The sequence below is a fragment of the Pieris napi genome, chromosome 15 (genome assembly GCF_905475465.1).
Source record: "Pieris napi chromosome 15, ilPieNapi1.2, whole genome shotgun sequence".
NCBI lineage: Eukaryota > Metazoa > Arthropoda > Insecta > Lepidoptera > Pieridae > Pieris > Pieris napi.
In genome coordinates this window covers 5,247,161-5,274,370 of record NC_062248.1, presented here as the reverse complement: position 1 = coordinate 5,274,370, position 27,210 = coordinate 5,247,161, and the positions used below count along the sequence as shown (strand labels likewise).

The 27,210-nt window shown below is 32.3% G+C and overlaps 1 protein-coding gene across 5 annotated transcripts in view; it reads right to left on the bottom strand.

Moving 5' to 3' along the window:
• The window catches only part of LOC125056883, a 126,055-nt gene that overhangs the window by 46,120 nt on the left and 52,725 nt on the right, over positions 1-27,210 (bottom strand). For 3 of the 5 annotated variants that reach the window (XM_047660208.1, XM_047660210.1, XM_047660209.1), the window contains one exon: positions 12,060-12,112. In XM_047660208.1, the coding sequence (XP_047516164.1) occupies positions 12,060-12,100 (41 nt within the window). In that variant the 5' untranslated portion in view covers positions 12,101-12,112. Of the gene's footprint in view, positions 1-7,745; positions 7,804-12,059; positions 12,113-27,210 lie in introns of all 5 variants that reach the window. The other 2 variants (XM_047660206.1, XM_047660207.1) reach the window with 1 other exon arrangement.

Genomic DNA, 27,210 nt, shown 5'->3' with positions numbered 1-27,210 from the left:
CCTTTAGCCCCAGCTGACAAGCAACGATTTTCAGTAAAATGCAATAAAAACTCTATAAAACTGTCATACAGTCCTTGTACGGTTCAAAAGAGAAATGTTTTATTAATTTATCCATACGTAGGTTTATTCTTTCATTTAAACTGGAACAATGAGCTTCAGTAGTATACCATAAAATCTTTTTGTCTTCCAGTTTTCATGAAACGTTTAGTGGTACGTCATGCAGGTGGTAAGCGCCGTGAACCTTACATAGGCCTATTATTTCGTTTTGTCATTGGTACAAGTGCTATATTGTTCCTGTGTTTAAATAAGGAATGTTTTAATCTTAGTACAAGGGCAAACAGTTTGAGTTGTCTGATGGGAGTCATCATTTGCAATAAAATAATAATAAATCATTTATATGCAAATAAATGCCGTTAAAGTTAACTTATTTTAAATATTATTTCAAAGTATTGTATGAAACATAAAAATACTGACTTTAGGACCCTCTTATTCTGATAAGGATATTGAATGGCAAAGTAAGTAAGAAAAGGAAAGTAGATCAAATATTTTGACTATTTTTATACTTTCTTAATTTAGTATTTATTTACTGTAGGATCATAAACGATGTTTAAATACAATAATTCAGTAATTAAACGAACTAATAATTGCGTACGGCAAAAGCATGAACGTCACAACAATAATGTGAAAATGTAATACACCACCGCCAGTGTGCGCCATCTAGTAGCAACATAAAATAACTAGTTAAATTTTCAAACTTATTTCAATTTTTTTTGTCTTAGTCAGTGCAAAAATACTAAGCCCTTTCAGTTACCGTTTTTCTACCACGCCATTTAACGACGATTAATGCATCAACTTGTGTTTTTTTCAATTGAAACAATTACCATAGTAAAATAATAAACGAACCCCAATGTGTCAAGCTGGGATTCCATAAATTGGCATATGTATTATATTATTAGATATGGTAGATGGTAATCATAGTGATAGTCCGTCTATTTACATGCATGGTAACACTCCCTTTGATTAAAGAAATAGGCACTAAATCATGGCACTCCCTGAAATATCGTTCGGGTGTGTAAAGGGTTCTGAATTTTGATTCTATTCATGTAAGCTTATAACATATTTTATCGGTTTCATATAATAAACGAGCAGTAAAGGAATATATACAAACATTGTCCGTTAATATAACTAAATGTCACATCCAATTACGTTTCGAGAGTTCGATTGTAGCTATCATTGTTGTTATTATTTGGTCTCTGTCAAAAAAAGTAAGCACCCGTCAAAAACAAAACAAACAAACAAAACGCAGTGTAAAATCCATGCTTTGACCACTGTATAGTGCCTGAAATACTACACAATTAGAAGTATTTACGTTATTGGTTCTTGAGAAGGAAAATAGGAACTTGTACTGTAATGATTTGAAACGAAGTTTGTTTTGAATACGGCAAAAGATCAATGTATGCAAGGAAAAAAACGTGTCTTGTCAAAAATTAGGCTTTCCAAATATTTGTCAACGTAGGAGCTTCGGGTGTAAATAGTAACTTTAATAAGCCTAAATAAATTTGACGAACCCCTCATCCCATTCATGGATTTACCTTACCCTTTCTTTGGCTTTTAAATAGATTTATGTTAACGATTTTTACCTTTTACATAAAATATGTTTGTGAAGTATCGTTATTCATACATTTTAAAGGTGAACAGCTTTTATACCGTTCAGCTGAAATAATTATTCCTTTACCAAGAATCTGAACCAGGACCCCATGTGATAAATGCTTAACCAACTGAACCGCTATACAATCAGTATTTTATGCCAGATAAATAGTAACCAGTGAAGTTTCATTTACGCGTGATACATGATCATAGGACTAGTACATAATTTTAAATGTAATGCCTAATCGCAAAGATAACAAGCTAGTAGATTTAATTCATATTTTACTTATTAGCTGATAATAAATAAATCTCTCGTACATCTGTAAATTGTTATAAATGCGTGAATAAATGATAAGGTGAAATGCCATCAGAAATCGGAAATTACATCGTTTGCAATCGACTAAATTGGAAACCGTTTCAAATCACGTCCCACAAAATCTGAGGTATTAATTTCCAAGTTCGAATATCTTTTGTTTATATAGATTTTAACGTGTCGCTACGACAGCTGAATCCAATTTTTTTAGTGGAAATATAACGTTATACAACGGGACTATTTTTATACATGACGTCATAAAGTAATGTATTCTTGTATTAATACACACTGATTGGCTTCAAAACCTTAGGTACACGGTTTATATGAGCCATCGGACTTATATAGTCATCCAACAAAATGTCTCTGCGTAACTGTTTACGTAGCATATAGAACAAAGTTTTTGGATTTCTTTATCAGGATAATAATATGACGACACAACAGGTCGAACAGCACATTGTAAGTTTCGCGAACTATGCGCGATTTAGAATCGAATTCACAGTTGTAATGTCTTACATAACTTTTTGAATTTTAAACAATATTTTAAAAAGCAATTAATTCAAACATTTAAAAGTTATAATTTTAATAATTTTATTGAAAATTCTATAACTTAAACATATTATTTGAATGCATAAACAAATTAATTGCTTTGAAATTCTACCTACATGAAGTCAATTGAAGTCGGGAAAGTTGCAATTTCAATCTAAATAGAGTGCAATTCAACTTAGGAATGAAGTATGTAGAGACTTATTTATATTATATGAATTTCATAAAAAATAATAAGGTTAGTTTATATATTAATAAAATAGAATTACTAAATAATAATCCAGTAAACTAAACTAAACAGTTACTATTAATAATAAACCTATTGGCAGATTCCATTACTTTCTTTAATCATTTATATTTTTATAGACGAGGATGATCAGCTTTCTTTGATACATGTCGTCAATTTTGGTTATTAACACAAGCCGGTTTCCTTACAATGCTTTCACCGTAGGAGCGAGTGTTAAATGCGCACTTAAAAAGAAAAATCTATTGCCGTGATTCAAACGCACGACCTCAGGGTTAATAATCGCACGCTGTGCGTGTCGCAAGTTAATTTGTAATATAAAACCGTATAATTTGTTTCTTTGCTTGAATGCGCTTTCTCAGTAACTTACTACTACTTTACTAAACAATTTTTCAATTTTGTAAAGTATTCGAAATGTCGTGATAATACATTCGCGTTTATATCCGAAAGAGAAGATTTTTTTTTTCTTTTGTGTTATTTTTCTTTATTGAGAAACGCACGCTATGACGAAACCATGAGACACAACTATAGGCAGGAAATAATATAGTTTTATGAGGGTCCTAAGGGTCATCACGTCGAGCTTTGATCATAAACATAATGAGTCCGCGATCCACACTCGCGGAAACTTTTACGGGACACTAAACCACTTCTAAACCATGAAGAACCCATAAATTCCAAGTCCTTAAATGCCCATCTTAGTTTAGATATATTGAATACCTGCTATTAATAGTATTTATTAAAATTCCTTTAGTAAATAAATGAACGCGCGTATAAAAAAACAAGTTTGCGTTCAGTTGAATTGGTTACGATATTAAAATATTTACGTAAAATTTTCCACAAAAAATTCATTGTACTTTTATGTTTTTAATATTTCTATAGTTCTGTATGAAATATTGAGTACTTTTATACGGACTACTAAGTATTTTTCATGATCTATTTAAAGACATACTTTTGATTTTATTTATAAGGAAAGCCCTATTAATAAAAGATTTTTACGGTTATTTAAATTCACAAACGTAGCATTTGTAATATTTTTAATGTCGTTTAGTTTTAAACAATTAGGTACCAAACCTTTAGAAATTTGAGGTGTCATTTTGATATTCAGATTTTAAATTTAGAATGTGGAATAATATCGTGTTAGCTAGCGTTATTGTCGAATCAAAAATTTAGGCCATACTTTTAAATCCTAGTTACCTCTGAGGATGTTACAATGGACAAACGCATAACGCGCAGCTTGATAAACAACATGCAACAACCAGTAATAAATGACCCAACTGAACGAGGTCCAACTTCGAAACAGCCTTTATTATTGAATAGTTATAAACAGGGCGTAGGTATAAAGTTGAACCAAATTCCGGCACGGCTGTATATTATGTGATACAGGTACGACCAAAGTTTGGTCACATAAATAATTAAACTGCGTAAGCATGGTTTGCCAAATTATGATCAAGCAATGTGGCAACATATCACAAACAGTGCCTTTAAGTAGAATCGGTTGAAGCGTGATGATTAATAATCAATTCATTCTCAAATCAAGTCAAGTTCTAGGTGATTTTTTATATGAAAGGGGGCAAATGATCCTATGGAACAGCTGGAACAGCTATGGAAGGCAGCAGCCCATGGCCACCCATACGAGTATTAGTGATCTGCCTTTAAGAGAGGAGTTTGCACTTTTTTATTGCTTGAGGGTCGTATCTCCCAGGAAAGACCTTCATTGGTAGTCGATTCAATAAGTGGACTTTCCAACATATTTTTTTTAAAATACATATATGGATTTATTTAATTATTAGTAAAGGGTGCTATCTATATGTCAACGTAAAATTTTAAAAACCGTTAGATTGTAATCTATCTCGCGAGATTGTAAACTGTCGAAAAATTGTGAACTCAACGTATTGCTTACAATTTAACGTATTATTATTCGGTAGATTATAATCTATCGAAGTGAAATCGTCAAATTGTGAAACGGTACGCACCTCGCGCGCTGATATAGTTAGATGATAGTTAATATATACAAATAGACATTACTTCTATCTACTATATACATAGACATTACTACGACTATCGTTTATTTGTTATCATTATGTACAATGAAAATACAACTTCTAATGTTGTACTGGGTGTAGAGCTCTTAAAAACGGTAATGTGTCCAACTCAGCATCACAAGGGCTGAAAATATTTTATTATTTAACTACTAACTTTTTCTTCTTTTAACTATTTTAATTGTAACAATAAAATCTGAAAATTGTAATATGAAAATCTGAAATCTGAACATCTCAGTGAATAGATAAAAGTAGAAAGACACTATTTTGTTTTAGAAGCGATGGCGTTGGTTGGCCATTACTTTATTTGACAAAGATGCTAATTTTATAAAGTACGTATGTGATTGTAGAATCACGTTTCACACTTCATATTTGTGGCGTCACTGCTACACTGTTTACATAATACTACATTACATTTATAAATTAATTCTTACAATAAATGGCGATAACAATGCACATATACGTATTAATGAACGCAAATTTATATTTTCACTAGTGGACCCGACAGACGTTGTCCTGCATGATATTTTAAGCAATTAGTAAAGCAAAGTATGAAAGTACCGACTGCAGCGCCATCTGGCGGGCTGATTTGTGAATCTAAACCATTCCCAGATCCCCTTGAACACACACAAAAAATTTCATCAAAATCGGTCCAGTCGTTTGAGAGAAGTTCAGTGACATACACACCCACAGAAGAATTATATATATAAAGATATGTTCACGTTAACATGGGATCCCTCGTGTCCCTTCGTATCTTTCACAAGATCCATTGGGATACGTCTGAGAAGTTTATCGTTGGATACAATAATCTATTTAGTTTCTGAGGATAAACTGTATGAAGCATTAAGTATCCACTAATAACATTAAGGAAGATGGGTTGTTATTGCTAAGAGGGACGAATAAACATACATAACGGACTAATACATTAATTTGTATCTTTGACAATTGCAATTTACATTAGTATATTATGTAAATGTAATATGAGATAGAAATAAATTGCTACCGGCTCAAAAACATACGATAATTGTAGTTTTAATTAATATATTATATCTAAAAAGTTATAAACACTTCCAGAGTTGTTAATTATTTTGTATTATATTTTTGAATTTTATTAGAATGATTACTAGCCAAATGCAAAGTCTCTGCATGCATTATAAAACGCCTCTATACATTGAATATAATGTTAATATTGTTGATTATTTTGTCGTTTAAAAACAGTGTATATATATAGGTATACTTACTTATATAAATAAAGCGCTAAAACTCTCATGTCAATTTCCGCATTCCAGAATTAAAGGGTCTACAAAACAATTGACTGTGTTTTAATTGGTTTTCGAAATGAGATGTTAAGCTTATAAGGAGATAATATTCTTTCGAGGGTAAAAAAATATTACAATACGTAATTGCTCTATCAGGATTGCACCTGCTTTTCTCTAATACTTTCGCCCCTTTTAAGTGTCTCAAGGACGGTCCTTGGTGAACTCCAATCCACTTTGTCTGCGCATAATTCACTCTTATGCGTTTAAAATTGCCTACGAGTTTTAAGGGGCTTGTGATCCTGTTCTATGGTTAACATAAGTACGAGATAAAAAAATATTTATAAATTACATAACATGAACGACATCTGAATCTTTTTAGGTATTGAGAATGATTATCACGACCTAATTAATAACAGCATCTTCTCGTTTCCGATGTTTACAAGAAAATTCTTAGATATTTAGGGAATTTCAAAATTTATAAAAAAAATCTAGTATAATTTGTTATGCATTAAAACTATTAATATTTCAGTAAGTGTTAGAGGCACGTTATAGACAATTTATGTTTAGTTTTATGTTTTTATTTGTACACGCATTACGCAACGTATTCAATTTTATATGTAATAAATATATGAAACGATCCGATAAAGTTCAACGATAATGTTATTTTCCGTTATATTAAAAGATGTCAGACTAGTACGAATTTCATAGGATACTATCCCAAAGAATATCATGTGAGTATTAATAACGGCATGTTGTTAAAACGGTGAAACGTTTGGTAGAAGGAAGTCTTTAGTAAGTATACGAGTATATCCTGGAACCCCCTGAATTCCCCTGTCACTATTTCTATCACTTTCGAATTTAGACAAAACATCAAGAGAACGCATCGAATTCAAGAACAAACAAAAAGAGCCTAATAATATAAAATAAATCGTATTATGAGAAATATTAAACAGCGAAACAAGTCTTTTATACATGACCATTACATTGAGCGTGTGCCAATTATGTTAAGTGCTGAATCGTGTCTAATCGTGTAAGCTTTATGAAAAAATTCTTGCCATACTTTTGTGGCATCAAAAATAATAGTGTTAATCTATACGCTGCTTGGTTCTCACGTTGTTATTAAAAATTTATTCAGTTTTGGGAAAGAGATACTTGTAATTGTTTATACGAAGAAGCTTTAGTTATAATTGTTTTAAAAGTTAAGTTTATAAACGTAAAATAGGTTGATACATTAGTTACGTATTAACACCTTATACAAAAACATGCATGTAAAAAAAGCAGGTATAAGTTATTAGGCGACCGGCGGCCTTTGCGCTTTCACAAGCGATTTCTTCCAGGCAACCCTAGTATGGAACAATAAAAAAACACCACCAGAGGGTAAAGTACGAGAAGTGCATAAATAATTAATAAAACAGGACAAACAACTACAATAAAGTAAAATCTAAAGAAAATACATATTTATTATATTTATGTATTCCATAACACTATTTCATGATTGCCATGGTAAGAAAAAACTGAGCAGAATAATATAGTTTAGAAATGGTCTGTGTGTCATGAATATGAATGCTAAAATATCCTTTAATTCGCTCAGAATATGTATACATGACAAACAAAGCTTCGGAAAAACTCTTCCTGTATTTTCCGAATAACATGTGGTAATTACTTTCCGACAATCGTTGAAATAAATGATTAATACTCACTCGGGTCCATTTTTTCCTCTGTGCAGCATGCCCGCACGAGCCATCTCACGCCCACGCCCTGAAAACCATCCATTAATGTTGAGATGTCGGACTTTTCCACCCTTACTAAATACTTTTTAGGATATTCTGCTGGTGAGTAGATGGGCGGCAAAATTTCTTTATATTATGACAGTAACTTGTGCAGGAATACGTCGCATAAATGAAGAATATTGTCGAATTTAGTGTGAATATCTTAATTTTAGATTCTATTTTTGTGTATGTTAATAACATAAACTTGTGTATGATGTATATAACATAAACTTCTTAAAATTTAAGTTGAACATACAATGTTGGATTCGAACGGATTTCTTATATACATAAACCAACCCGAAGTTATGTTTCCGCCAATTCTAAATAAAATATAAAATACTAGAAAAAGAAAGATTTATTAAATAACGCTTGAAATTAAGTAGATAATATAAAGTCACGTCAGATGGAACAATCCAACTCGAATATCAGGAAATAAACTTCCAAAACTTTCTAGAAATCTCAAAGAGATAGCATACGATAAATAGCAGACGAAAAACAATGGCAGTTGAAAGCGATTCAGCTGCTTAATCAGCAATCAATTTTGTTGGAGACTGATAGATTGCTAACGAAGAATTGAGTTAAATAACGTCTCAACAAAAGGTGCAGATTGACTTTAATTTATGTGAGGCACTTAAAAGCTCCATTTGCGCTGATATAGCTAGTGGAAACAGGGTTGATGAAATACTTAGCTTTACATTATAAGCGTCTCATTGCTCAAGAAATTTGTGTCCTTTTCACTAATCCTACAATGAAAAGAAAGATCGGTCTTAGTACTATCGCACTGAAAAACTAGTAGTGAAACAGTCACGCCTGCGTTTTAGTCGAGTCAGGGATTAGTTTGCAACTTTGAATATACTATAAGATAGATATATGTATTCATAAACGAAGGAAGATAAGTTTCGACATTTAAATAACAAAGACAATATGACAATTTTAAAGACTTAAGGTAAACTAATTTTTATCCCGATGAGAAATGGGACGTTATCATATAGCTTATTTCTGTGTCCTAGTTCTAATATGAATCAAATTTGTTTAAAAATTAATCAAGAGCTTATCCTTTTATCAGATTGTTCCAATTCGGGATTTTCAATTGCTGCCAAATTATTCGGTATCGGATTAAAACACACCTTACTATGCGCATGCAAAACTATGCTGCATAGGAAAGGCGATCTAGTGTTTACATATTTAAAATACACGTTTTCATTTACAGTTAAAATTTGCCGTCATAGATTGAACTCATAGTACCAATGTATTTTAACTATGACTAGCAAGAATGAAATTTTATCTATTTGAAAGCCTATATTATTTGCTTTTAATATGTAGGCGTTTTTCCAATGTTTGCCGAGAGTCTCGGGTTGATAGAGGTTTTATTAAATTGTTTAGTACCTGCGACAAAGACAATGTTATATGTAAGAAAGTATCAACTTAAGCCACAATATTACATCGCATATATTATACTAAGGATCTTACAGTACTGACAAAGATGATCAAATCAAAGGAGATGTTATTAGTTACGCGTTATCGTATTATTAAAATTAAGTAGTCTGTACCATATGAATTAATGGAGCCGTTTTGAGTGGATTACAAATATTAATCGCGGGATTTCAGTTTATGCTGTGTGAAATTGTGGCGATAATTCGACGAAGCACGCGATTAAGCTATCAATCTAATACATACGCTACTAAGTTTTGTTTTGGTTGCTTTATAGATTAGTTGATGCTCGCTACATACAAAAGGCTTTGCCTTCTTAGAGGATACATGTACATTCATTTTTATTAATGTGCAAATATATTTTATATTCAAATATTCGTAAATCTATTAACCGGTCGTCAACTTATCACATCGCAATGAATAGACATGGAACACAAAAGTAAAGACAAATTAACAGTGATGCCTTTGTGGAGCAATCGGAGAGATTTGAAAAAACTGTTATTTTAATCTAAAACCGGGCGTTTGGTTTTGACAGTCGATTTCAGATGTCAGTGGTTATAGGCAATTAGCAACCTGTAGATGGCAAATATTTTTTAAATGTAATTTATGTTTGCGTGTTTCCACAGTTATGAGATAAAGGATCCCAATATGGGATATATGTATAGAGGTGAATCGTTCGAATTTCATTATTCTTACAAATATTTTGTAAAAAATCCTTGGCGATATAAAAGAGCGCCGGAAAGTTTATTGGTAGTTCTTTTCGTCCGTTCTCTTGATTTGAGAACTGGCAGTAAATGTAAATTTAGAAGCATAATTTTTTACTGTTCATAAGTGTATTTTTTTTACCTTAATGATATTTTGATTTGACTTTATTTATTCGGTAAATAACTGTTACCCTTTACGCTTTACGCACTTGATGCATAGTACTTCTATAAGATTTTCTATACAAATACTTTACAGATATTTGTGATCTTGACATCCATTGTCAAGCTGCAGTATTTACTTTTTAGTTAACATGTATCAGCTATAAATTTCCCAAGGGTAAACGATCCCACATAGACAGTTCTTATCACTAACTTTAGATACTACAACACTACATATGTATAATACACAAATGCATTAAAACCATTTAAATGTTATTCTATCCTCTTCTATCATTTATTTTCTATATGCAACATGAAAGTAATTTATTGTTAAACTCATTCAAATAAGAAAACTTTACTCTTCGAAGTAATGTTTTGCCAGTTGTTTTAAATTAATTAATACAAGAAATACAATGGAATATGGTTTTCATCTTCAGGCTCCGTTTCTAGAATGATTTATCAGAAAAACAAGTGCGTAACAATATCTCTGGTATAATAAAGAAATATATAATATGTACTATAGAATATTGATCTCTGTGGCCTTAATTTATAAAAAGACTTTTAATTTGGAGTTCCTACAAAGGCAAAGGAGGCTGAGAAAAATTATCATCGGAACACACAATTTGAGAGGAAAAGAGTAGGTCCCATTGAATTGGCGTGAATTGAACGTGACCTGATTTTTTAAATCATTATATATTTGGAGATTTCCCAAATTATACCCGCAAAAATTGATTTATTAAGAAAAAAATCGTTGTTAGTCAAAATATTTGTGTGTTTTGAACGTAATAATGTAGTGTTTGTCACGAACTTAAAAAATAAAAATGTGTTTATTCGTTATAACAATGCATAATCTGTAAGATTTGGAAACCCTTTTAATTAAAAAAATACACGTGTCAAGGTTCACAGCACTTCCATGACAAACTTTTTTTTGTTAATTCCATAATTTTTTTTTGTTTTTTAAATCATCTTTTAAATCCATATTCTTCTATTTATAGAAATAGGTATACAATGCAATTTCGTGTCTTAGCGCTTTCTCGTATTATAATGAGGTACCTTTACTCCTTAGTCTTCATATCTTACCTATAATAAGTATTTTATAACCTAACCTTCTAAAAACGTAAACAGTGCAGCGTCTAAACAATAAACGATTATTTATTTGGACATTTGCCTGTGCATTATTAGATTCGCAAATATCATGTATAACAGTAACAATTTGACAAAGATGACAGGACAATTTGTTGATTTGACTGCCCCAAGCTTGCTTGTTCAGGAAATAGGGTCCGGTTGAATGTCATTTAATTTAACCTTCCCAGTCCCTTGAGGCATGTTTATGCTCTCATGCAACAAACGACTGTAACGTTTTTGTATCAAAAAGCTCTGAGTTTTAATATATTTAGTATGAGATATCTATTAATAGAAAAATCTATTGGTGCTACGACGCTTATTGGATTAACATTTTAAATAATTTATTAAACATATGTTAAGTGGTATATACTATATAAGTGTAAGCAGTATTATGAGCTTTTTCATAAAATAATTATCAGATCATATATTTTAATATTATAAAAACAAAACTTCCGAAATTTTTGTTGGATTGTCGATGGTTGTATGTATTTGCATTCTTAATTATGTTTCGATAAAAATATATGAAAAACCTTAATATTGTAATTAAAACAAAAAAAACAATGGTGCAACCACAGTATCATGGTCACTTGGTTTTTTTTCTTTAGGCAAGTAGGTGATCAGCCTTCTTAGCCTGACACGTCACGTCGTCTGTTTTCCTTTAGGGTATAAGTGAGTGTTAAATGACCTAGACAAAAAAGTCTATTATGATCTACCGGGTTCGAACATACGACCTCAGGAATGAGAATCGCACGCACACTGGACCAACACTGTTCTAGTAATCAAATACATATTAAAAACTCTTTTAAAATATTATAATTAATCATACCTGGACGCTAGGGCCAATGCTTCCTGATTAATTTGAGTCATTCCAAGTGATGTCTGCAACAAAGAAAAAACATTTTAATTGCAAGGTAGACAGTAAACAGGACGATATTCGGCAATCGATCGTTGCTTCAAAGCAATGTATTCACTCCCTGCCTATGTTTTATTTATAAGACGTGCCTCTAATAATCGTAAACATTTAGCGTTTACTGAATACGTATGGTGGTGACTTGTAAGTTGTGATGTTTAACGCATTAACGTAAATAATGTTCTTTCAATATTACTTCCCTTATTTATCTGTTGATTAACAAAAAGCTAACTAACCCCTTTATCGATACTCTAAACCTTTTAAAAGGTAATTAAAATTGTTTTCACTTATAAACTGAATTTAGTATCCCGTTTCGCAAAGAAACATCACAAAATTTAAACAACCTCGGAATCTATTAATAGACAACATGTTTTATGATTATTAGACAAAATAAGATTAGTTTAATTATTTTTAATATGATTTAAAATGTAATGAGATTATTACATTTCATTAAGGAATGTGAAAATTTTTTTGTTAATTAATCGGAGGGATTTGAAATATTGTACTTTGATAGCAGTTTCGAGCAATTATAATAATTAATTTGGATTATCTACTCAGCTAGCTCAAGTTAGTAAGTTAGTTAGTGACGTTTTCATATTATCCGGAGTTCCTGCTCAAGCTGCCTTATGCTTAGGCATTATGTACATATAACCTACATTTTCTATAATAACAAGTGGTTGAAATATTTTTAATTCTATTAAATATTCTCACCAAATTTAACATCGTTTTCATTATGCTTTTGTAGTAACGAACATAAAACATTTTTTCCTCGATCACGAAAACATGGTTTCAGGTGTGTAAAGGCTTTCTCTTTTCATGACCTTACATCTTCCATTTGACTTTCCCTGTCAATAGATGTAAACACACGTTTACGAGCGAAGTGAGCCGCGGTCTTGGAGACCGCACCTGTGGCTACAATAAACCACTTTACGGCCTACAAAAGTGCTACAGGAAATTTTGAGCGTTTCAGATTTTTACCGATCGTAAATATTTATGGAATACTTAAGATTGTTCGAGTACTGAATAACTTGTATAAATAAAAATGTGCTAGTGTGTGCGTGTTATTTTGCTATTCACTGCTTATTTTAAACGAATGCTTTAGTTAACTTCTTTTATATGCACTATTTATGCAACGAAGTGGTAACAAATACACAACATTTTCACATAGTTTGTTTTATAATTTAAGTATTTATTAACTTTAATAATATTATCTATAAGAGATATGTCTAATGTAGCAGAAACATAATTATGAAAATGTATAGCGCGTTGATAGGTGTGCCAAATTCTGGTGTCAGCATATATCTCGAGTACAATCTAGGATGATATTGAAATTATTACGTACATATAACCAGTAGGTGTAACCAAAAAATAACTCGAAGTCACCTCAGCCAACAGTAACTTGCCAAAACATGCATAATAGACAAATTGTAAGTAAATGTGACACATGACTCTTACAGAGAAAGCTTTTAACCTTTACGGAAGCTGAGGTATATGGCTCAGCTAAAACGAAGAAGTCGCGGCATTACGAATATGCAGAAGACAAACCTAATTTTTGCATAGATTTCAAAGAATACTCTAACAAATTAACTTATTTTAATAAGTATTTCTATATAATTTAATAACACAATAGTGTGAAAATATTAAAGTAACGTTTTTAACAATATCCTTTGTTTAAAGTCGGTTACCAAAAGGCAGTTGAAGTACAGTTGGCAACGGTCCACAGTTCGCAGACAGAGCGTAAGCTAATAAACCTTCCGAATTCGTTGCTCAGACAGTTCCCGAAGGCGTTATTAAACGATGAACCGGAACCGGAAGGAAGTATCTACTTTACTAATCGTTATTCGCACGCAATAGCTAACATAACGCTTCATTACATAATATTACAACGAAGCGTTATGTTTCATTTCGTCTAACGTGTATTCGCAAGTATAAACCGCATGTAAAAGTCAATAAAAGATAGTGTAAGTGAGGTCTTAAGTAAGAATATCATTAAATTTCCATTCATATGATGAATTGAAATATTAAGTATATATAAAAATAAGTATCACTACATAGTATAAAACAAAGTCGCTTTCTCTGTCCCTATATCCCTATGTATGCTTAAATCTTTAATATATAGAGTGATTGAAGAGGAAGGTTTATATGTATAATAACATCCATCACATCGTGGAGAAATACTGTTATTTTTGAGGTTTCCAATGTGATGTCGTAAATAATTACATTTTTTCCGCTTACATTACAAACGCAGGCTGAACCCTACGAGATTTATCAAAATAATGTACTAAGTATTGTACACATTGAACAGGTCTACATAAAACTCTGCGATGGTATATGTATATATCCTATGGATGTCCCAAAGTATTTTTTTTTGTCATTTACTTTTTACGACAAATACTGGCTAATTTTCGAAGCGATTTTAACCAATACAACATTAATCCTTATCCAATTAAATAAATTGTTGATTTAAAATAGATCTATATGGCCCTTTACAGCATATGATTTAAAGATAGCAGGAAACCTTCATGGTGTATATATAGGGACAGGGGTAATTGTTTTACTCCAAATTTAACGCGTGCGGGCCACGGGCAGTAATGAATAAATCAAAACTACTGGATCTATTTTAATCATTTTTTCAGTGAGTGACATAGGCTATATATTTTATACCGTAACCGGGGCGGGTCGGTAGTATTATATATAATATTTCCTAATTCTACACAGAGAATTCATTCATAATAAATGAAGCAGGTTAAACTGTCCTATATCCAACCAAGTGGCCTAGTTAGCGACATACAATACTAGCTATTAGAGTCACCCATGTGTTAACCAGTTTAGTTCTGTGCCTGTTAAACGAAGGCAGAAATAAAACAAAATATAGGGTATCGTTACAATGCGGGCAATTCCGTTCGACACGAACGCTTCGAATAGATCCTATTAAAACACATTGATTATTATATAATGTAGTATTTTTTCAATGTTTTACTACATTATTTTTGGAGTTGTCTTAAAGAATTGTTGGACAACTTTTTGAGAATTTTCAGTATCGTACGATGTTTCCAAAGTTCTTCGACACGAAGAGGTGAAGTTAATGAACAATATAAAAAAATTGGTAAATTGGCTTATCATGGATTTCCCGATCGGATCTCGATTTTGTAAGGCATTTGGATGTAGTTCTCTCAGTGTAGTGATGTCGCAACCTTGGGAACACGCGGTAAAAAACTTTCAATATTTAGGTCGGTATCGCAATAGCTATCGCAGTCACAAGCAGGGGCTCGCCCAGCATAGTGAAAATGGTTAACTATCCAGGCGCTACAGCTTTTTAAAGACACCTCAACAATAACTAACACAACAGAATAATAAACATTTTGTTTATATAGCGGTTTAAAAAAAGCCAATGCGAACATTCGCTTGCCTGCAACAGATTAAGTGATATCGATATTACTCGTATAGTAATGAAACATTTTTGACGTTATACTTCTTTTGGCGCGTTAGGGAAAAATTATGAGAGTATTTTTTTTTCTATTGTAAGTGTAGTTTTTTCTACAAACGTAAGGCGAACGATAAAATGTTTAATAAGATTTTTATCTTGTTACGCCAAAGAAGTATAACTACTAACGCACACGTTTTTTTTATTATTATTTGTGATCGTCACATAAAAACTATAAATGCAAATATTGTAATCCTTTTTAGCTCTAGTAATAAATGTATATTGTACATTAAGGGCAGTGAATAAGGTAAAATGAATTTACTAGTTTAATGGAGCCATTAGCAAGAAGATAGGAAACTGAGAAATAAATTGAATTGTTTGTCTAAATAGAAATTCTAAAAGCAAAATATTTAACTGGTATGGCTTTTCGTTTTGAATGTCCTTTAAGAGTCAGGCGAATTGTTGATAGCAAATAATTTAAGGCAAGCGTTTCTTATCTGTTCCCGCCTGCAGGCTTTGCCACACCGCAATCTCATTTACGCCTGCATAACTCTTCACAATGCATTGGCTTATTATTTTCAAATGAAAATTGTTTCTATGAATATTTTCATAAATTATCTACAAATTGTGTACGTTTGCTCTTTGAGGATTGCGTGGTACAGGCTGTTTGTTAATTGCCAAGTCTGTTGCACTGATCGATTTAAAAAAAATAAACAATGAAGAAAACGATTTTAGTAGTCTGTAGTATATCTGGAGTTAGCAAGTACTAATTTGACTTGGCGATCTATTCTAGTTTCTGGGTAAGAATTTCAAGTTGATAGATGGAAAAGACTTTTTATATACTCCAATATAAAATCTCATGTTATTTGATTTATATCCCTTTGGAGTAGAGAATTTGGGCTGTGGGGTTCAAGTGCACAGGTGCTAATTAAACACTGCCACAAGAACCAAACTTTTTAAATTAGTTTTTTATTTTCTATTTATAAATTTTTAATAATTACTATTATTACGAAGTAGGTTAATACTGTATATTTGTGTGTTGGAAATAAATTACATAAACATACTCCAATATTATTTTTTTATAATAGAATTTGAAGTATTATTGAAATACAGTTATTAATCTGTGCCGCCGTAAACTAAAGAAATGAATTCTTAGTTACCAATTTAAATTGCGACAGTTTCAGGTTGGAATAGAGAGCTTACATTAGAAATAGTTTGGTAGAAATGGTCTGTTTAACATAACATCGAATTTGGTATTACGTATAAACCTTACCATTCCTATAAAAGCATGTTTCATTAATAAATTTAAAACGTTCATTCCTGTGCATGCAAGTTTAAATGCAATCTTCGTGAAAGTAAAAAATTCAAATGTTATTCAACGAAATAGCTGGATCCTTATCTGATGACAAGAGGCGGCGTCGACTGAGAGTATTTATTTTGCATTTAATGAAAAATTTTGCTTTTTCACTGCGCCTTTCATATTTTTCATAAATGTAACTTTAGTTAGGAAATAGGCAAATGCTATTTAATAGTTTGTATCATTGTTATACTGTTGTAGACAAAATTGTGACAGAACAATCAGTGGCGCTACAACCTCTTCAGGTACGGGCCTCAGTTTTCTGAATCTGTTTCATGATAATTTTTATAAAATCTAATAGGCAAGTAGGTAATCAGCCTCCAGTGCCTGACACACGCCGTCGACTTTTTGGGTCTCAGACATGTCGGTTTCCTCACGATGTTTGCCATCAACGTTCGAGGCAATGTTAAATGCGCACATAGAAAGAAAGTTCATTGGTGCACAGCCGGGATCGAACCTACGACCTCAGGTATGGGAGTCGCGCGCTGAAGCCACTAGGCCAATTAAAACTACTATTTATATTAAGTAATAAAATACACTAACATATTATACTCTCTGGCATTGATAATAGTGTCTATGGGCGGTGGCGGTATTACTTAACATCAGGTGAGCCCGTTTGCTAAAAAAAATATACATTTACACTACTCAATAACTGGTTTAATTGTTGTAGAATTATACAAAGAAAATATATCTTAACCCAGATACAGTAGTTGTATTTGCATTACTTGCACGCTATAATAAAACCTAATATATAACTAACCCATATTATAGCCTACAAGTCAATGCAGCAATAAGCAATGTTTGTCTCATTTTAAATGTATCAAGTCAATTAGAAGTTTTAAGAAGACTGTATCTAATAAATTCAACTACAGACTAAATTGTATTTGCAACTGGCAATATACATTTAAAAAGATTAATGAAAACTCAATTTAAATGCAAAATTCAATTGAATTCACTAAACAGGTTTGATTTACATAAACAGTCAAATCCTTTGTTTTCGGACCTAAACAGCGCTTGATCTTGTACACAAAGGGAGATATTAAAACTTCGCGCGAAAGCGCTGAAAATGCGCTTGTATTAAAAACAAAGTATTTAAAAGATTTTCAGAAATAACATGTTTAATGAAAAATATATTTATTATAAGTCGTGAGCAGTGTTGTCCTAGTGGCTTCAGCGTGCGACTCTCATTCCTGAGGTCGTAGGTTCAATCCCCGGCTGTGCACCAATGGACTTTCTTTCTATGTGCGCATTTAACACTCGCTCGAACGGTGAAGGAAAACATCGTGAGGATACCGGCTTGCCTTAGACTTAAAAAGTCGACGGCGTGTGTCCGAGACCTAAAGAGGTTGTAGCGCCACTGATTTATTGTTATATTTATTATAATATTCATAATTTTTAGGGTCATAATCCTCAAACAATTGTTTCTTATTGCTTTCGTGTATTTAATTGACTTTTGAAGCATTGAAACTACGTAACTGATGCATCGTTATCCTTCAATTGTTCGGCATGTATTTGGTTAGCCTCGATTCTTCCAAAAAAACTGAGTTCCATTTTCGGACTGCACCCACAGGGAAAAACGGTTATGTTTATTTTACGCGAGTCTCTACGATTTTTGTGTATTGTTTTAGAATTTTTGACATAGTTGATCTGTGGCGACCAAAATTATAATTGTTTTCCCCCAAAACAAGCAACAATATTGTCTTTGGTTAACGCGACTCCGTATATTTTTATATAAGGTGACAAGCGGGCTGCAGGCGCACTGTTACGTGATACCGCCCATGGGCACTCAGTAAAGCACTGTATTATTCAATAAAGCATCTTAATAATTTACTTTACATTAGACGCAATGTTTCTATAACAGTTTGTCAAAATCAATGTGTTATTAAAGTAACACATCTCTGTAGAAATTCAATCGAAGAACTCGAGCGAACGAAAGTGAAATTCGTACGTGTATTACCGTTTTGAATGTCTGCCATATGTTGCAGTGTGATTACAATTCTTTTCAAATAACATAATCCGTTAGATTAGTCGTAAAGTTGGACATTTATCTGTGAGGCGGCACGTTAAATGAGGCAGTAAAAGCTTTTATAGCTCGATCTCAGACGTGCGTAGCTAAAACTAGTAGGACGCGGAACTTATGCAGGTTTAGTATCTAAAACACTCGTTCCTAATTAAAGCGCTTTACTGTGAACTAGCGACCCGTTCACCGTTGTTACTACGTTCGAAATGAAGATTACTCAGCATCTCACCTATCTACATCTAAGGACCAAGATATATGTAATAATATTTACATTAACACCCCTATGTAATGCAGCTTATAAAATCCTAGAATGTATCTTTACACAGAATAAATTTGTGTAAGTAAACGTCCAGGAAGTGTTCAACAGACATCGATTATAGGAGGTTCTGAATTCAAATTTTGAATATCCGTAACGGTAGAAGGCTACCACATATCGATATTTCAGATTATACTCTATGTTATTCATAGACACAAAATCAGCCTAATTGCACAGACTTAAGTGCAATCATGTTCTATTTTTAAAGCGTAAAAACAATTTTACACTACAAGATGATCATTTAAGAAAATTTGTTTTTAAAAGTACATAGTAAAGTACAGAGTGGAATAGAAAACCACTTTAAGAGCCCACGTTTGTTCAATCTACCTTCTTCAATAGAATAATTAAAATGTTAGTGCACTCAGTACGATTAATGACAATGCGCTGAGTTGAGATTTATTCAACCTATATGCGAAGAGCACTGACGCTAACTAAACGTGAAATTGTGCTAAAACACCTAAAGAAAGTTATTTGAACATTGTATGAGATGCAGACATCAAAAGACGTATATCAAAGAGTGTTGAATATAGGGACGCGGCGCCCTCAATGTATGAAGGGGGCCCGTTCAAATTTACATGAAGCCAATTTTCAAAAAGCAGGAAAACTCTACGCCTTTGTTATGTTGTATAAATAGGTAAGACATATATATTGTTAAATTAGAAAGTGCAAATCTATAAATATATACCTATTGCAATCGTAGTTGTTTTTCGAAATACAAAATTTGATATCCCTGGCATCTAGTATTTAATTAAATTTACTAAACATTGTTCCATTTAGTCAAGAAAACAGGATAAAGCCTAAAAGGATTGATAGTCAGAATAAACGCAGTGATATTAATTAAAAACGAGCAAAACTTGTTGAGCAACGCTTGGTGTTCGTTAGTGATGTTAGAGTGATATCCAGAAACGAGGCTTAGCGCTATATTTGACCCCCGTTTGGCCAAAAAGCAGCTTACCTTTAGAGTCTATTATTCAGTAATTTTAAAAGAATGATTTCATTTATGCATGTGCGCTTTAGGTCAGGAGTGACAGGAATGTCAGGAATGATACGATTTTAAAACAAATGGTGACTTTCACCAGAATAATACGCGGAATAGAACAAATTTGAGTGTACGACCAACCAGACTCCAGAAGATAAACTACTCCTTATATGGAAATTGTGTTTCGCTTTTAGTTTTTACAACAATTATCACTGAAAAAATCAAAGCCCACGTTAAACGTACCTAAATTAATCAATAAAGCTTTTTATAAATTTGACGAATACTTAAATAATCCTAATCCCTGGGATTGATTTGGTCCATTTCAAACAATTTGTATGACTCAAAACTTAGCGATTAAAAAGAGTGGCGGAAAGTTACTTGCCAGTTCTTCTTGCCCGCTCTACGCCCTTGACTTGCGAACTGGTAGCAAATTTACAATTTATTTAACTTCTATTCTGACGTTCATAAGTGTATTTATTTACATATATGAATAAAGTTGTTTTGAGTTTTTGAATAAGTTGCAAATATATTAACAAATATTGTAGCAATAATATACAATAATATTATTTTCGTTCGAAGTAAATCTGATATAGAGACAGTTATAATCCCGAAAGTTCGGTACCATACTCTGCGGAAATTGGAAGACTCAAAGCTCTTTAGTTACATAATGGAAATTCACGATTCCCGATAATGCATAGAGGAACTTCTTGTTTGATAACTTAATTTTCTCTTATAAGTGAATATCTTTAATTAGACAATGAATTGTTGATAGATTTTGGCACGTGGTTACAACAATATTTGTATTTATCCCGAGACTTTTAATTAAATTAACAAACAGAAAAAAATTAACTGTATACAAAACTGCATGTATATGCAAAACAAACGCTTGGGAACTAATTTGACATCACTGCGTCAAAAGTAAGCGATAAAAGAGGAAAAAGTAAATATTAAAAGCCATCTTTACAATTAGATGTAAGAATCATAAGCCTCACACTGTAATTTAAATAAAAATGTATATGTTCATAAATGTTAAAGCCAAGTTTAAGAACTGTGAATACATATAAGGTATTTTATCTGGACCTTGTATAAGCGTTCATATAAAAAAAAAACATTCAATTCAACATTGCGTTAAATAAACAACCAAATATATTACAAACAGTAGCCGAACTTTGTCATTTATAATTTTAAATAACCTTCGTACGGTTTGCAACCACAGATTAACTAGAGAATAATTTATTCATAAAAATAATTGCTTTTTCAGCGAATGTATTGTATAAATAGTTATAATGTTACATTTTGATAAATAAAACGTTTTTTTTGGCTATATTTATATGATAATATGCAGGCTTTCTCCTAGCTTACTAATAGCTAGGTTATATATATCTAAAATAATTGTCTTTCTCTAACCATAACAAACAAACAAAAATCATTCCACGTATGATACTACGTTATAAACAAACATACGCAGACAGGCAGGGCTCTGCTATTGTTCCATCATCACCAAATGGCAAAGATGGGACGCCGATTTTCCCAGAGTATCAATTAAGTTAAAAAAGAAGAAAACAACGATTGGTAGAAAAAACGCCTGACTAATAATAAGTTTTCTATAGAAAAATCCAGGACTCGTGGAAAGAAAGTATTTCTTTGGGATATGGGCGTTAATTATATGTAATGCTCGACTACAAACTATCTAATAGACACAGAGACTAAAAAAAATTACAGGAGTCAATTTTAACGCTGAATCTTAGGGCACTCGGCTCTGAACTTAAAAAATGGTTAAAATCTGAAAAAAAAAATCATGATTCGCGAAAGCTAAAACACACAAAAACCACATAACGTTTGCTACAAACTGGTTCTATTTTCATAGGCAAAATGGTTTTAAAACTATAAAAAAAATATTTAGGAACACTCAGGAAATACTTGAAACCCAGCACGATTCTCCAATTCTTTTAAAGTTAATTTACTATTGCTAATGAATTCTCACAAGGATGAATGAAAACACCATTCAGGAGAAATAGCCTAATAAATTAGCTTGATGGATGTTTTCTCTTTGAATGTTAACTGTTGGGTGTTATAAATATTCAACGCACTTAACACGTACAATAAAATTGTACGGCCGATCTCTGTACACAGAAGATATTAAGAAATAAAGGTTTAAATAGAAGAATGTTTTTGTATGTAGGCCCAGCTTGTTGTCCTAAACTTGTAGCATTGCGTTAGATCTAGCTTAAAATGGTCCAAGCTTATGCTCTAAGTACGCTGTATGGCTAGCACAAACTTTTTGATAGTTTTGTCAAGTAGTCGTTGTAATATTTAGTTCTAAATACGGCCATTGTTACTATTTTATCGCATTAGATATTCGACATTACATTAGTAGTGATTATGTTTTTAAATATAATAATAAAAATAAAAATATATAAATTAAAACCACGTAAATGATTTTCAGACAAAAATCTAAACGTAGGAACTTTTTATGAATAGTCATTATGATGGCTCAGGCAAAATAATTAGATGAAAATGCAGGTTTTTAGAACAAAATACCAGGTTTATTTTTCGAAAAATATGCTTAATTACAGCAAAACTTGTAATGCTTTTTACGAATTTAATTACTTGACAAACGTCGGAAATGGATTTTTGTTATAAAAAGTTTGAAAGTTCTTTGCTTATTTCCGGTTAACAGGTTTTACTTTTGATATTTAATTACTTGTTTTTTTATCGCTTACCTGTCTATTGTAAACGAACTTTTCATACAATTAGGTAACTTGTTTAACAAATTACGTTATGTAACAATATTGTCTCCGACATTATGAAAAACGACAGAAGAAGTTTATTCCTTCCTAGTACTAGTGAAAAGAAGACAAATTAGAGGTATAACAATTCCTAAACGTAAGAAATATTACAGTTAAATAGGAGCTTGTTGAATAAATGAAGGGACATTAGAAGCCTACTGGGACGAAAAATGCAGAACGCGAGTAATTCATTGTGAATAATAAATTTGGTCACGGTGGGGCTTTTAAAAGTCCGGGCAATTCTATAAGTACAATTTATTGATCTTAGGAAAGTGTAGACAAGATAATTAGAGAAATGATTTATGTATTCATTCATACAAACTAACATTTATTACACAGGGAAGTATTAAAATATAAATACACTAAAGTTTATTGGAGGAGATTGCGCTCAGCTATAGCTTGCTCTATTATCACCAAATGGCAACGATAGGCGGCTGTTAGTTTATTTATTTTCTCACAAAAACTTAAACTTAGGACATAAGCAAGTGGCAGTTATATTCTTACTTCTGTTTATGGAAAAAGCAAGTCTGTGTGAGACTGAAGGTAAGAGTACCTTTGTTACAGGTCATCAGGCCTCCACCACTTCGGATTGACAGAAGATACAATACAATACATTACAATATATAGAGGAAACCAGATGGGGTATGTGTGTATGTGTAAATTATGTGTAATTGTGTATGTGTGTGGGTGTGTGTCTGTGTATGTTTTATATTTTATTACTTAAGTGTTAGTCTATAGAAGCTAAAACTATTATACTCAGTACTGTTAGTCAACAGTTACAGAGAAAATTAACATTAAAGAAAGAACAAAATAAACTGAAATTGGCTCTAACTAAAGTCGTAGGATAAGTTACAAGCCCACAAAAATAGTACTTAAATTAAGATATAATGACTAATAGATAAGTTTAACGCGACCAAAGCTACTCCGTCAATTCCTGCACAAGTTGGTTTTTGTAAAGGCGCTCAAACGCATTAATAGTTATGCAGTTTGTTTCTACTCGGTTACTTATACGTATATATAAACAACTTATTTTCTCGCTACCCTAAATATTTAGAAAATATTTCTTCAAATTTTTTATACAGGTAAACATGCGAGTAAAATAAACATCACATTGTCTTTGGCCCTTTTACAGTAAATTGTAGAGAAATTTTCAGATAACAAAGGCAGATCAAATCTGGGCGGTTCAAAAACGAAAGTTGCTCGTGAGAGCGGTCCGTATAAATCGCACCTTGAAAACAATGCACATATTGTTCACAGCTAAACTACTTGCAATAACTCACCGTACAGAACTGAGCGATAAAACTAAAAATTACATGTAGCTTTTATTCAGGTTACATTTTGCGGTACTTTTTATATATTATTTTACATTTATCAATTCCTCTGTATACTTAATTTAATCAATGGCAGTTCCGTCCATAAAACAGACATAAGCCTGTGTTTCATATTTACTGCTATAGAAAATCATCAGTGATTGACCGACCGATGGGTTCTCATAACTAAAGTCGAAAAATAAATTTCAACATTAAATATTATGATCTCTCTGACTGGGAATCGAACCCCCAATACCCCGGATATCGCGGCTCCCTTACTACTTTGAGGCCCTTCGAATTCGTAATAACTATCATAGTTTATACATACAAAACGTTATAGTAACATAAATAATGCTTTACTTTCTCAGCGATACATTTTTGTCAATTTAGCGTTTCCAGATATGAAAGTGGGTTGCTTCCGTATGAGGACATTTATCAAGGGTAAAACCAGATGGCAGACTTATCGAAGGTAAGTTTTTAGTTACAGAAGTAATATAGAAGCAATCCAGACGTGGTCTTAAAAGAGAATGTTGCACACGCTATGTACAAACCAATGCGTCCATTCTCCAACCAACATAACTAACGCTTGTTAACAGCTTCTTTGTTTAATTATCAAAGCGTCCACTTCGAAAACCCCAATTTGTGCAGTGAATTGGCCTGAACGGTTACTACCTATATCGATTCACACCAGTGTCAACAGAATGCAGTATCCCCACTGACCTATATACAAGCTTCAGTTTGCCTAACACTTACATAATACATGTAACAATGAATGCCTAGTTAAAATGGCCCTCATAAAAATTTACGGTTATTGAATCAAAGTTAACGATACTGTCAAGCGTTAACAAAGTAATAAATTTCAATTTTGTGACACGATCAATGTTTGGCGACACTTTTAATGTCCGATAAAAGTAAATGAGAAAGTTTTATTAGTATTAGACTGCGGAAATTAGAACAAAATTAGCCTTAATTATGGATGAATTGTAAACATAGAAACTCCTTTATTACATTCGTTTGTATAAGGGTTATAAAAAACAGGGCTACCACTGGTCTAGGCTTGAGATTTCTGTTTTGCTATCATTTGTTTCTTTGAATAGGCAAGTGGGTGATTAGCCTTATGTGTCTGACACACGATTTCGACTTTTTGTGTCTAGGGCATGCCGGTTTCCTCACCATGTTTTCCTTCATCGTACGAGCGATGTTAAATTCGCACACAGACATGGGTTAAATATATTCTTGTGACCTTCATGTAACCGTGATCACATGTGTATAACAGGTGAGTATAAACTTACGCAAACCTTTTACGACTTACTATAAACATTTTATTGATAAGATAAAACGCAAACTAAAGTGACAGCGAATATTTAGGGATAATCTCTGCCTATAATTTGACAAGGGTTCACCCACTAAGTTTTACCTATAGATATTTAATACAAAGATACTTCCACTTAAATTAAATACGTCACTCAAACTTCACCCCTCTAATTACTGTAAGTCTAAAATTACACAAATTGTTTTAGTGTGATGTAAATAATGCGGTGTATTTTGCAATTCGAAAGGATACGGTATATTAAAGATGTAAGGATATGCCTAAATCGAGTCGTTGGGTGAAAACTGAAAATTAGCATCTGAGAGACACGTGACAAAATACCTTCGCTACGGCTTAATGAACGGAGAACACTGTCATTAAAGCCTTTACGAAGGTGTAACGATTTGCATAAAACCCGTCGGGGATGAAATGAATTGTTACCTAAATTTATTAATCGCAGGATTTGCGTATTGATTACTTACGTACTCAAAGGAAATTCTGTTAGTTAGCAATCGAATTAATGTGTTCGAAATTCAAATACAACCTCTTTGATTGTTTACATTTGAGTCGCTCATTTAATAATTAACAGTTAACTCAATCTTGAAGTTCGGAATGGACAATAACACGGAAGCGGGCGAAAGTTCGCTGTGTTATTTCTGAGGAACTCAAGCCGGGGGTCGCTAAATCTTGCTCTATAAAAATTAACTGCCTCCCACTGAGCGACTCCTTTTTGTTTGAGTTACGTGCGTTCTTTGTAATTGGATATTATAATTTACATTAAATGAAACAAAACATTTTGGAAAAAGTTCTGCGAATATAACAAAAATACGTGCAGTGTGAAAATTTCAAAATAAAAAACATTTCACTTTGCTTCATATTCAAATAGTCTTTTATTCTTTACACCTTTAATATCATACGACCCAGTTTTGTTTATGTATACGGATTACATTACCATTGAGTAACTTACATAATAAATTTTCATATAAGTAGAACCAGACGATAAGGCTGATAATATCAAAATGTCCTGAATCTGCGCCAGGATTCTCTTCCTTTTGGCTGTCTGCCAAATGTGAACGTCGTGGGATACGGACTGAATAAAAATTTTCATAATAATTTATTACGCCAATCGCAAGACCATCGAAATTGCGTAATCGTATTTCTCCCTTGTTATTTACAACTAGTTTATTATGTTCTATATAAATACAAACCGAGAGCTGCAGTTCCGTTAATTAAGTCGTAGCATTTAGCTTTCTTCAATAATAAAACGTTCGTTTACCTATAAACACGCGTTAGAAGTACTTAATACTTCTTTGGCGTAACAAGATAAAAATCTTTTCAAAAATTTGATTTTACGTTTGTAGAAAAATCATCACTAACAATAGAAAAAACTAAAATGTTGACTATAGCTAACTTCAGGGTGTCGGTTTTTTGTGACGGTGTGCGCGCGCATCGTTAAAATTTCCTCTCATCATTTTTCCCTAACGCGCCAAAAGAACCTAAAAAAATAAATAATAGAAAACACCTGAAGGCCCTAAAGCTATATGAAATGTAGTTTTTGTTCCA